At 35.1% G+C, this 13,291-nt stretch overlaps 1 protein-coding gene across 2 annotated transcripts in view; it reads left to right on the top strand.

Annotated features, from left to right (window-relative positions):
• The first annotated feature begins 548 nt into the window (after positions 1–548).
• ephb2a (eph receptor B2a) overlaps positions 549–13,291 on the top strand; it is a 70,769-nt gene continuing 58,026 nt past the window's right edge. For both annotated transcript variants that reach the window (XM_051880483.1, XM_051880484.1), the window contains exon 1: positions 549–741. In XM_051880483.1, the coding sequence (XP_051736443.1) occupies positions 642–741 (100 nt within the window). In that variant the 5' untranslated portion in view covers positions 549–641. The remainder of the gene's footprint in view (positions 742–13,291) is intronic.

The raw sequence follows: 13,291 nt of genomic DNA on the forward strand, positions 1-13,291 counted from the left end.
AAATAAATTCTTAGTGTCATTGATCAAACAAGTGAATGCCGGGCAAATTACTTGGCTTGTATGAAACAGAAGAATGATATTTATTTAAAAATTCGAAATAAATAATTATTTATTTGCTTTAAGTGCTTCCACAGCGTCTTTTGCGTGACTTCCGAGACAAGTTTTAAATGACTGACGTTATGGATATAATCCTGTTACCAGTTGCTAACAGATATAGTAGCTAGGAAAAGATAAAAATAAATACGTAAAAAATATATTTTAATTTTAAAAACACGGTTTAGGTTTTAAAGTACTTAAATTAATAATTTTTCAGAGATAATTTGTTCAGTTGTATTTTTTTGTAACAAAATTATAATTTATTTATTAATAACTTTAAAGTAGTAAATTAGCTTTTATAGGCTAACAACGATAAGAATAATATTAATAATAATAACATTATTATTACTATTATTATTATCTTGCAGACACTAGTGATTATCAGGTTTGTTGAGCATCACTCTTGTCATACACACATTCCCGCCCCCTCGTCTGCGTTTCATTGGTTTCGTCCAAACTTGCTTTAGTTCTTCCAGTCCGATGGGGTTTATTCGAGAGCTTGTGATCATAGTGTGTTCACAGATGGCCTGCCGGACAAGTTTTCAATGAATATTCTGGGTCTTTACAGTAAAATGCCCAAATTTACGGCAATTATGGATATAATTCGTTTGTTATGGATAATACGGATTGTGTGGGCTGTTGAAGGTAAGAGCATGTGTCTGTGTCAAGCGTGTGTGCTTTGAAATGTCTGTTACTTCTTACGCTACATCACACTGATGAAATTGATCAAATTAAGATGATAAGAATTTGAAGAAAGCCGCTGATACTAGTGTTTTACAGTCATGTCATATTATCTCAATTTAAAGGCTTCCGTTTGCATTAAAGTGCAGGGAAAACAGGTGCACTGCAACTGTCTGTGGGTATAAATGAGTTGAAATGGTCAACTGTTATACTCCGTTTACATCAGTACAAACTGTTTAAAAAGAGAAAAAGTTAAAGAGATTGTTCACCTAAAAATGAAATTCTAAAAATGAAAACCCTAATGTTGTTTCAAACCTGCATGACTTTCTTCCTTTCTGTGTAACACAAAAGAAGATGTTAGGCAGTCTGTTCCATTCACTTTCACTGCATCTTTTCCAATGAAAATGAATGGTGACTGAGGCTCATTCTGCCTTTTTTGTTCCACAGAAGAAAGAAAGTCATACAGGTTTGTAACAACACGAGGGCGTAAATGATGTCTCTTTAAGCAGCATAATCGAGCCTCTATGTCTGTCTCAGAAAATGATACATCTTCAGTAACATTTGTGAATGTATATTCTCAAACCTAGTGGACTGCCTAGTAGAGCATTTTCTGGTAGCCTATTACAAATACGAATGCAGATAGGTGCCCCAAAATGCTATCTATGTGGGTTTTAAGAGCAATAGAGTAGTATTGAAATTGAAAATATCTTAAGAATACCTTAAAGTCATTTCCACAGTACATTTTTGTCTGTCATGCTCCAGTCTGTTAGTACACGTGGGCCATTGTCTCAAATCTCTGCCTGGAGATCTGCATCAGCACCTCATCATCACCTGAAACCTTCAGGAGAGCTGCACCTCTATCTCTTTTTAAACTCTAAGATAGTGAATTCTGTCTTATATTCAGAAAAACAGGGACATAATTATGTCTGCAGATGTCCTCTTAGAAATTTGGAAGTCATTTAGATTCTCATTAGAAATCTTGTTATATTGAATGAATCAGTGTGGTTGGTCAGTCAGTTGGTCCTCCTTGGTATGGTAGACCTGTTGCAACAGGACATGGGAGGAGAAACATTACAGTAGTTATACATTTCTTTTTAGTATGATTTTTTTGATGATATCATCATCTTATTCTTGATCAGTCTTAGTAATACTATTATCCAAAACAGAGTTTCCACAGCGATGCCATAGAAGAGCCATTTTCGGTTCCCAAAGAACCTTTCAGTGAACAGTTCTTAAAAGAACCATTTTCTTTAGTCTGAAGAACATTTTAGTAATCTAAATAACCTTTTGTGCAATGAAAAAGGTCATGGATATTAATGTTTTTATTTTTTAAGAGTGTATGATTCATTCATATTTATTTTTCTCTGTGGAACATCAGATGAGAGTTTTGTTTTGTCTAGTAAGTTATTCTGATGATAAACCATTTGTTTATAGTGATACACTAACAATGCCTAAGCTTAGCCATAGCCTAAAAATCACACGGTCCATTCCTGTTTGTTTGTTTGGTCTGTCTGATGGATGTGAGGAGTAAAAGCTTATTCATCACACCTCAGAGCAGATACAGATCTTGGGAGTGAAATAATTGTTTACAGCATCGAGACACGCATGACTTAGACTGCGACTAAGGACATGGATATTTCCTCAAGTGAGTGGGGATGTCTGTGTGAATTAGACCCCGCTTTGACTAATCTAATGAATCCGTCCTGTTTCAATTTTGTTCGCTGGGTTCTTCATTTGCCTAGGGGCAGCGAGTAAATGATTTGCTGTAATGTGAAGAAAATACATAGCTGGACTGCCACTTAAGCTCCTGTTCTGTTTTGTTCTGTCAATCATGTTGCAAGCTATAATAACAGGACTGTGCTGGAAAAGCCGACCCCCCCCCCCCCCCCAGGCTTTTGTAGAGAAAGTAGTGTGCATAAATTAAAGTAGCAGTGCATTAGTGGCTGTTTGTTATGTCAAAAATACACTATTTGTAATTTTCACAGAATCAGATTTTGACACATACAGTACATCACTACAGTGAATTTTTAATGATATCTTGCTTTAATGATAAGGTGCTGTTTATTCAAAAATACATTAAAAATTCAATTCATACAATGATTTGAATTCCCTACCAGAGTTATTATAGTTAACTAAAACTAAAAACATTAAAAAGAAATTCAGCTACTGGAAATAAAATAAATGCTAACTGAAATAAAGTATGAACATTTGTTATACCTGCATAAAAAACTTATTTTATTTTAGCTTGATGCTTAGGAAACATTTCTCATTTTCTTTTAGTTTAACTTGACTTAAATAACTAAAACTGAAATAAATAAAAACAAAATAAAAACTACATTGACAAAAAAAAAAAAAAAAAAAAAGACAAAAACACATACATTTGTTTTTACTTGGAAACAAATGTAATAGATAGCTATAGTGAAAATGATGATTAAGAAGTACATTCACCTGTATTCAAGGTGTAGGGCAGGGATGGGCAACTTTTATAATGACGAAAGCCAGCAATTTTCTCCTTTATAAGGAGCCAGATTACTAATCCACACTCACACATTTTACACTGTCTTATTCAGTTTTCTTTTTGAGGGAAATCAATGTACAATTAATGCAATACGTTTTTTTTTTTTTTTTAACTATAAAACTGGTGCAATTATGCCAATTCCAATGGCAGTTTCATTGTCAATTGAAAAGCAAATGTAAACATCTGTTGCATTGCCTGTAAATTTGCAACAAACAAATTTACAAAGTTCCTATTTTTGATTAGTCGCCTACAGAACATTCTCAACCCACCCTCAGAGAACATTTAAAAAGTGCTTATTCAAAAAACAGTTATTCCAAATGTTATTACCAAAATCCGCACATTATCATGAATGAAAATAATATAACATAATTTTTAACAATAGCTGAATATAAGAACACATGCATTTACCATTCATTTCAGACAACATTCCCACTATCAAAAAGGCTTGTCTCAGTGGCCGTTTACATGACACAGTTTTAAACTAAAAATGGATTTTTTTCCGTTTTATTTACAAAACAACAGCATTTTGTGGGCCTGAAAACGCAAACTTTTGAAAACGAGTTTCAAAGTGGAACTTTTTATTATCGTCTCTGTGTAAACCACAAAAATGCAAATTTGTGGAAACGGTGGCGTCATGCGCATGCGTACAGCTGCGTAGTTTCTTTACAAAGTGTCATCGCCGTCTACTGGCATGGCAGCAGAATACAGAGTTCTTAGTCGTTTTTAGTCGCAGATCCTTGCAAACAGGGATCATTTTGACAATGTTGTCGTCTGTATGCAAAAGATGCAAAGGAAAAACTTTTAATACATCGTTGTCGTGTAAACGTGCCCTCAATGAGAAATTTGTGGCCTCTCCTGCTGGTGCACAATCGACTCAAAAAGGTGCTGATTTTGTATTTTACCTTTTTAATCTGAGATGAGAGCAACTCTGGCATGACCGGTCTATTTTTCATACCCCTCTTTGTTCATACTTCATACGTTTACATTAGCGTGCATATCCTACAACACTCACCTTTTAATTACGGTTATCGGCAGGACCTAACGACCTCTCCTGATTGGAGTTAGCATTAATATCCTAATCTGAAAGCTATCTTTACATGACTCACTTTGCAAATGTATTAAAATTGAGCAGAATATAATACAGTTCACCTGATTCACCTGCAAAAATATTGCGGGCCGCCAGTTGCCCATCCCTGGTGTAGGGGAAATTATACTTTTGATGGTTACATCACATGATTTACGTCCATTTTTATACACTTGTCTCTGCAAGTGGTATAAGTTTTTCAAAGTCACGTGAAACCAATATTAATACACAAATGATATGACCAAGATTTTTGTAAAATTTTTCCTTCTCTCCATTGTGGACCCTCTTATACGTCATTGACCCTTGTAGATGTGGGAGATTTTTTTACTTTCCATCCTTAATCAGAGGAATACAACCACCAACTTTTTAGTTTCCATACAAAAACAGCAGCCGTGTGTCCTAGAAAGCACCTGTGTTCAATCGTTCGATCGTGTGACGTGTATGCGCGCAGGGTCCATGTGACGTTTGTCATGCAGGCCTCAGTACTTTCTGCACTCCCCCGTCCTTCTTTATTAGGAGCAAGACCTGCCTCTGGCATCTGCGACATCTTTCCGAGCCTTTACATAAGCGCGGCAAACCTTACCAATTTCAGTCATGCTAGACACAGTCGGCTCTGTGGCCCGTCAGCTTTGCAGAGCGACAGACAGAACAAACTGTCTCTGAATCAATGAATTTATGAGTGATGTGAAACTGGGAGTTTCCATATGGCCTCTCATGAAATGACAAGATTTTGTCCACAGGCTTGTGAGAGGGTCAAAATGGTGAAATTATCAGGTATCCAAGAGGGACTTGCCATCTGCTTGACAATTTAATTATCCATCTGTCTCTCTGTTTTGTTGAGTGATCATTTTGAATAAAATGAGGTGAAATGGATTGTCCTCTTAATGTTAATTATTAGCCAGTTTGATGCGCTGTCATATTGATTTAAATCCATGCTATTTTTGAGTGCAGAGATGAGGGTACAAAACAAATTTGTATGTGTAAACACTCAGAATCTCATCTAACAAAATGTCAAAGTGTCAGCTGTTATCGAGGAGCAATATCTCTCTAACTACTACCACACATACGTGGGCAGACATGGTTCATTTTTTAAATGGAGAGCACAAGCAGAGTGCAGTGGTCAGTGGGAGAAAGTAGAAAAAAGTTTAAACTAGCAACCCTTCCATTTTATGAAAGCTTTTGATGTTTAGGATGAGGAGATAAGTAGCACACAGGATCATATTCCTGTTATTTCTCTCCAAAGTTGTGGGCACACCGTTGGGTCAAAGACATGACTTCTTTATTTTGCCAAGATCTATTAATTTATCCAAAAATACATAAAAATGTGATTTATACGTACAATGACCTGAATAAGTCTATGAGCATGTTTTTCATTTCATTGACTTAAAATTAATTTTAAAGCAAAAATGTCAGTGTGATACAACTGTTCTGATATCATAATGAAGAAAAAGCCAGAATTAAAACCTTAAGGCCTGGGGCCTGTACCATGAAGCCGGATTCACTGGCTAGCCAGGTAAGTTTGATTAGTTTGCACCAATCCTGGGTTTTAGGTACCATGAAAGTGACTTGGCTTTTAGCGGTGTTAATCACCATAGTAACTTACGCTCCACAGCTAACCTGCTCCGGGACAGGTTATGTTCTGGACAAGAGATCTCAAACCGAAATTGGACCAATCAGATGTAAGCAAAGTGATACTGACACATCCAACGCAATAAAGTCACACCCCCGGTTTCACTTCCTCCAAATTAAAGGTCACTATATAGTAAAAACAAATATTTAAAAATGAAATTGTCTGGCTTTAATGATAATTAGAATTATTTTATGATTTATATAATTATTATATGATCTATATTATTAATCCATTACACACAAGCAATTTTAGTTTAACAGTTATTATTAAGCATTTAGTTTAAATGAATATTAATATATATAGATCATATGTAATATAAATAAGCTGTAGAATCAATAGATAACTCTTTAAAAATGACTACATGTGACCTTACATGTTTGAGTCTCTATTGCTATATATTATCAAGCAACTATATAAACTAACTTCACAAGTTTCACTTGCACTGATAGAGCAAGATCATTTCTTTTATTTTTCCTCTTTCATGGACAAGTATTTTCTTTAGTGTAAATGCATTTAAATTCTTAATTTTTTTTTCAATCTCTTAACCTTCAGCAAAAGAGTTTTGAATCACGCTGCCTCTCTCGCGAGAAGTGAATCAGAGTTTCTCTCTGTTGCAAGGCATGTGATTGGTTGTTCACCACTGATATCACGCATTCATGTGCACGTGCTCCACAAACTCAGGATCAAAGCCTGAGTTGACAGAGAAAGTTGCTGATCAGCATCATGGTACCAACAAAGCCGGATTGGAGTGGTTTGGTTTTGTCGACTCGAAACTAATCCTATAACCCTGAGTTTGTTCAACTACCATCATGGTACAGGCCCCTGGTTTCACAGACAGGGCTTAGATTAAGCCAGTAGTAGGCTTTAGTTCAGTTAGGACATTTAAGTCGTTTTTATAAACGTGCCTTAGAAAAAAACAAAATGCAAACAAAACAAAATTGAAAATGCTCACTAGATTTTTGTATTTTTTATTAGTCCAAGTACAGCTAAGCTAACACTGAGCACATGGCATTATTGTGGACTATATTATTTTGCTTTTTATTTTGATTATTTTGTTTGTGCTTGTTCATATGGTGCTTTAAGCATTTCACACCCGTCTGATCTGTATGCCACCCAAGCTGGAAAGTCGTTCATCTTGCTACTACTGAAAAAGTAAATGTTTTTATGCCAGTCCATACAGTACAGTAATGCAATATAATTCAGCCCCATGTACTTGATAGGGTTAAAACCTGGCTCAGTCACTGCTCACAGGTGTCTAATGGACTGTGCTAAACTGATATTTTCATTTTTTGAAAAAGAATCTGGATATAAATTGTAGTCATTGACCCAGAAGCTTTACATTCCGAAGTGAACTTAATGAAAAGAGAGGAGAGATCCCTGAGCTAAAGAATCTCTATTCGAAGTGATTAAAAATCAGATGAAAAGTTAATTTGCTCTCATAGCCTGAAGCTGCTAATTTACTCGATATCCACCGAGAATCTGATTTGCAAATGGATTGTTGTTGAGTGATCATCAGTCTTCAGTCAAAACCTTCTCAACTGGAACCTTTTGGAATCATTTTTAACTTCGTTCTGAATTTGCTACTTGATTTTAAGATTGTAGATATTCTGCTCAGTAATCTTTCTAAATGCAGAGAATTTGCCTCAGGATGTGTTCCATGTATAATTTTGATCTGCGTAAGCTTCATTATGTTTTCATTATGTTTTTTCCTCATTTACCGTGCATTGAATGTCCCAAAGCCAAGCAAGAAATGATTATGAATGGACATCCCAGATAATGAGCTGATATTGCATAATCATAATATCCTCAATAGTAACAGAAGTCAGATGCAGTCAATACGCAGTGGTTGAGCAGAAGCGCTTTTATTCCACAGAGAGCTGACATAAAATATTGAACTTCAAAAAGCTCATGACCTACTTCTCCACAATCCTCGATTTTGTAACTGATTATCTGAAAACACAAGGGTACATGTTTGGTTTAATATCACATCTGTTGTCTTAATTATAATTTAGTCTTTTATTGTTATTGCTGCCTCAGTAGAAAACATGAATTCATAATCATCTTGGGATGCTTCTTATAACTTCTACCTTCTCATACATTAGTCATTTAGACTGTATTTGCATTCAGTGTATTTATGGAGTAGATTATTTTTAAGTTAATGTATTTTCCATTAGTAATTCATGAATGTACTCTCTCTGTCTATTTAGGCTCACGTCTGTACATTTTGAATAAATCATTTTCTGAAGTGAATATACAAAAGTGTGGGTTCGGTAAGATTATTATTATTATTATTATTTTTTTTTTTTTTTGTAAAGAATAATAATCCTTTCAATCGATAATGGTGACAGTAAAGACATTTATAATGTTACAGAAGATTTCTATTTCAAGTTAATTTCAAGTGATGTTCTTTTGAACATCATCAAAGACTCCTAAAAAAAACCCATGTTTCATAGTTTCCATAAAAATATTAAGCAGCAACTGTTTTCAACATTGATGATAATAATAAGAAATGTTTCTTGAGCACCAAATCAGAATATTAGAATGATTTCTGAAGGATCATGTGACACTGAAGACTGCAGTAATAATACTGAAACTTCTGCTTTGCCAACACAGGAATAAATAACATTTTTGTAATTATATTTTTTACAGTTTTTACTGTGTTTTTAATAAAACAAATGCAGCCTTGGTGAGCATAAGAGTCTTCTTTCAAAAAGATTAAAAAAATCTCACCGACCCCAAAGTTTAAACGGTAGTGTGCAAGCAGGGGTGAAGTAAACACTCAGAAAGCTCTAAATGTAGCAAAAAATTGGGCTTGCCCTGCAAATAAAACTTAGCAGTTGGCCAGTAACTTTATTGGACACTGCAAAATGACATGGGCCGGATTGTAAGAATGATAATCAGACCGTCACTGATGTAAGTGACGCAAGCGATTTGTTTGAAAGACTAACCGTCTACTAAAACTAAATCTATCATGACCTCTGATCTCTTTATTCAATGACAATCATTTTAATCTAGGAAGTTTTTAGTTCTGCAGTAATCTTTGTGAAGTCAAATAGGCCTATGTGTAATATACAACGCATTAATAAGCATCCAAAACTAAATGCAGATCAAAATCACAGAGAAATGGAGACTGACTCTTCTCGGATAATCAACGACCTTTGCTGTTCATCGCAGGGATGAAGTAGCAATAATGCAAAATGTAGACCTCCATGGCCTGTAAATATACTCATCATTGGCAGGTGTGGTTAATTTTGGCCCCCAAATGCGAGTAGACATAATCAGAGTATGGTTTGTCTGCTTCAGGGCGCTTTTTCGGCTCTTGTCCCACATTGCCATGGAGATGAGAGTTGTAAATTGGGAAAGGAGGGGATTAGTGTTGGTCTGTAAACTGTGAGCAGGCTGCTCCACTGACCCACTGCTCATTCAGCGCCATCACATTTGGCTCTTGTCTGCAAATGTTAGACAGTCACACAGCTGAGATATGCAGGGGTTTATGGGCAAAACGTCCCCCTGATGTCTGCTCGAAATCCTGACATAACAGAGTGAGACAAATCTCTTGTTGGATCACAGCGCATGCTTTACTGCCACTGTACCACAGAAATGTTTCATCAATAGCTTTTGTAGGTCAGAAAATCTCAATTGTGTATCCAACAATGGATTTAGGAGGAAAATGCTTGCTTGATTTGAAATAAAATCAAGTCACCATGAAATAAAAATTGACTATTCTTATTTTTTATGGAATGTTGCCAGTACTTATTATAAATGATTTATCTGTGCATGTCTTTTTTTCATGTGCCCTTGTAATATTTAATCAAAATAACTTCCCCCTCCCTCTTGCAACAACATCCTTCTCTTCTCTGATGATGTGTTTACTGGCACGAGGGAGGGACAACCTGTCACTCACATGAGATCAAATGACAACGATCCAATCAGTTCCCACTGGACAAAATCAAGTCCTGTCCTACATTTTTTTTCTTGTTCGAGAAGCCCTGTCACTCGATTATACATCACAATAGGGAAGAAAAGACTATCGCAACTTCCTTTTCATGCTGACTTTAAAGGTATAGTTCACCCCTGAAAATGTTGTCATTATTTACTCACCATCATGTTGTTCCAAACCTGTATGACTGACTTTCTTCACAGAAGTCAAATAGTGTTTGTTTTGTTTTGTTTTGTTTTTTGTCTATAAAATTAAAGTCAGTGGGGTCCAATGTTGTTTTCACCCCCCTTTCATTGTATGGACAAATTCATTGTTGTTATTGTTAACTTTAATTTTGTAAAACTAATAAAAATGATAAAAGCGCTTAACTAAAACAAATTAAAATGAAAACTGAAAATATAAAGAATAAAAAGAACACTTCAATATATTAATATTCGTGTTGTCAAAAGTACTGACTTCGGTACCCAGTTTTAGAAATGTGACAATACCAGCATTTCCCCCTAGCATTTTGAGGGCTGTTGAGCGGATTCTTAAACATATCTGATTGGCCATTGTGTTCACGCGCTCAACAGATATGTCTGTGATTGACTACACTGTAAAAAAAAAAAAAAAAAAAAAAAAGTTTGTGATTTTAACGGTAAAAGATGAAAAACTGTTAATTGGTTAACGGATAGTTTCCGTACTATATACAGGGAATAGATCTAACCGTACATTTAATGTAATTTTACAGTAAAATACCATTAAATTTACAGTTTTTGGAAGTGAAAAAGAACAAGTATAGGTCTACTTGTATAATTTACAGTAAAAAAAAAAAAATGTAAATTGACATTCCCACAATTCCCTGCGTGACACTACACATTTGATATGTTTTTAATTGAATAACTATGTTTCTTTTTAGTTTTTCTTATATTTTTCTAATCAGTTATGTTACATCTAATGTTGTTAAATGAATGTTTATTGCATTTTTTAATTTCATGTGTGTTACCATGATTGTGTTTAGTGTGTTTAGTCTGTGTGCACCTTCTATATATTAGTATTGTCCTTCTCAGCTGGAAAAGCTGCTTGTGATGAACTTTGATTCATCATGTGACTCTCATCACAATTGTGTTTGGTGGCTGTCAGTGTATTACAAAGGTACAAAACAGATATTAGTTCATCAATAGGATGGTAAATTAACATTATGTCAGTTAATGAAATACGGTATTTTACTTTACTATTATCACAGACATATCTGTAGAGCGTGTGAACACAACGGCCAATCAGATATGTTTAAGAATCCACTCAACAGTGCTCAAAATGCTAGAGTGAAATGCTGGGGCAAATTTCAGTACCGACTTGATACTGAAGTCGGAACTTTTGACAACACTAATTAATATGCTATATAATTATATATAAATAATACTAAAGAATATATATTCATAACACTGTCAGAACATATTCTTTTTATGTTCCACAGAAGAAAACCACACAAGGGTGAGTAAATGATGACAGAACAGAATATTTATTTTTGGGTGATCCAACCCTTTAAGTATACTGTGAAACTACAAAACCATATCCTCTCTTCTATATGGCAGACTTGTCATTGCAGACTGGTGCTATTGTTCTTTTGAAGATGAATTGTGAATTTACACAGTCAGACACACTGTGGCGGTCCCCGTGGTCTAGTGAATGTTTTAGCATCCCACCCACAGGTTGACTGACAGATCTGGAGCACAGAGGATCAATGCACTCTGTCCTCTTTCTGGATGCGGAATTCTGAGCGTGTCCTCAGTTCACATGTTCACATTGTGTCATAGCAGCTCATTGTAGGACATGGAAGCTATTGATCAGTTTAGAATATCTATTACGTTCAGCACTGTTTGAATCCACTATATACTGGTGTGTACATGCTGTTTCAGTTGCATAATAATGTTTACGTTTTTTGCATAGTCATGTTTACTTTTTTTTTTTTTTTTTTCACATTTCAAATTACAGCAGCAGCAGCTACATGAACGCTACAAGTTTGTGGAGAACAGATCCTCATGATCTAAAGAGCAGCTTTTGCTTCAATGGAAGAACATCTGACCATCTGTACAAAGGAGTCACATGATCAGTGTAACATTTATCTGATTAGTGATGAGAAGCTAGAAGCTTCTATATTTCTAATTCATTTTAAGTCATAACATTTTTTTTCCCCCCAATTATTTCCAGGTTAAATTAGATTTTGAGTCCCAGATTTTCAAAGTGGTCTCAGACTTATGGATCTTGTTGTATGTCAGTAACATAAGCATTATATAATATCAGTATTGCGTGTGTTCATGTGTGCGTGTGTTGGCAATATTTGATAGAATGAAATACCATAGGGATCTGCATAGTTTGTGAGGGGTTGTTTTTGCATATCGTGTATGATCAAAGCTTGATTTAATTTTTGATTTAACTCTACATGAATTTTTCAAGGGCAATTTTTGTGCTTCCATCTGAATAAAACAGACAAAACTAACGTTGGAGATCAGGACAGTAAAAGCATCATGAAATGAGAATGTTTATCAAGGTTCTGGACAAAAAAAAGATTAAGAAAAAAAGTTTTATAGAATATTTCAGCCTGTTTGTGGGGAAAAAAGATGAAATGTTGTGTTGATTATGTTTTCCAGCATGTCTCTAAAATAAATTAGTCGGGTCATCCTTAAAATTCGACCTTATATTGCAAACAATAACTAATAATATTTTTGTGAATGTATTTTTTTAAATATCATGATTCATTAAAATACATTTACGTTAAGTTTGCAAATGTAATGTAGATGTTGTAAATCTCAGTGTATCTTTATTTACACTTTCATAAATAGACTGTCTATGTCTTCTGTCTTATCTAAAATATAGTCTACATCACATTAACAGTTCCTGGTTCATTTTGAATTGGACATAACCAAAACATTATTCTCGATTCAGTGAGAGAGCAGTTCAATTCACTACCTTTGTGAGTCTGATTCAAGCTGCTAAAAGGTGCAGTCACATTTACCATTGTTCTGCGTGTTTTCACAGGCAAAATACAGTCATTTCAATAGAAATCTGCACAATTTGGAATTTCCTGTGTGGGTGAAAGATTTCCCCATGCAGACTCCTCATCAGGTTCAAGTTGGCCATGCGAATTTGCCTTACTGGCCAACAGAAAGTTGCTTGGCTTAGTGACTTCTTCGTGATCGGGCTTCATGCATCCCGTATATAGACGTACACAAAGCCTTCCTGCCTAGTTTTTAAATTATCGTCACACTTTTTGTCTGGTTTAGTCGTAATCTGGCGGCCTATATTTCAGTGAGTTCCAGATGTGTCTCAACTAGTTATTTTATGCTGTCTCATACGCCCCAT

Source organism: Ctenopharyngodon idella, chromosome 22 (assembly GCF_019924925.1).
Source record: "Ctenopharyngodon idella isolate HZGC_01 chromosome 22, HZGC01, whole genome shotgun sequence".
In the NCBI taxonomy this organism is placed as follows: Eukaryota; Metazoa; Chordata; class Actinopteri; order Cypriniformes; family Xenocyprididae; genus Ctenopharyngodon; species Ctenopharyngodon idella.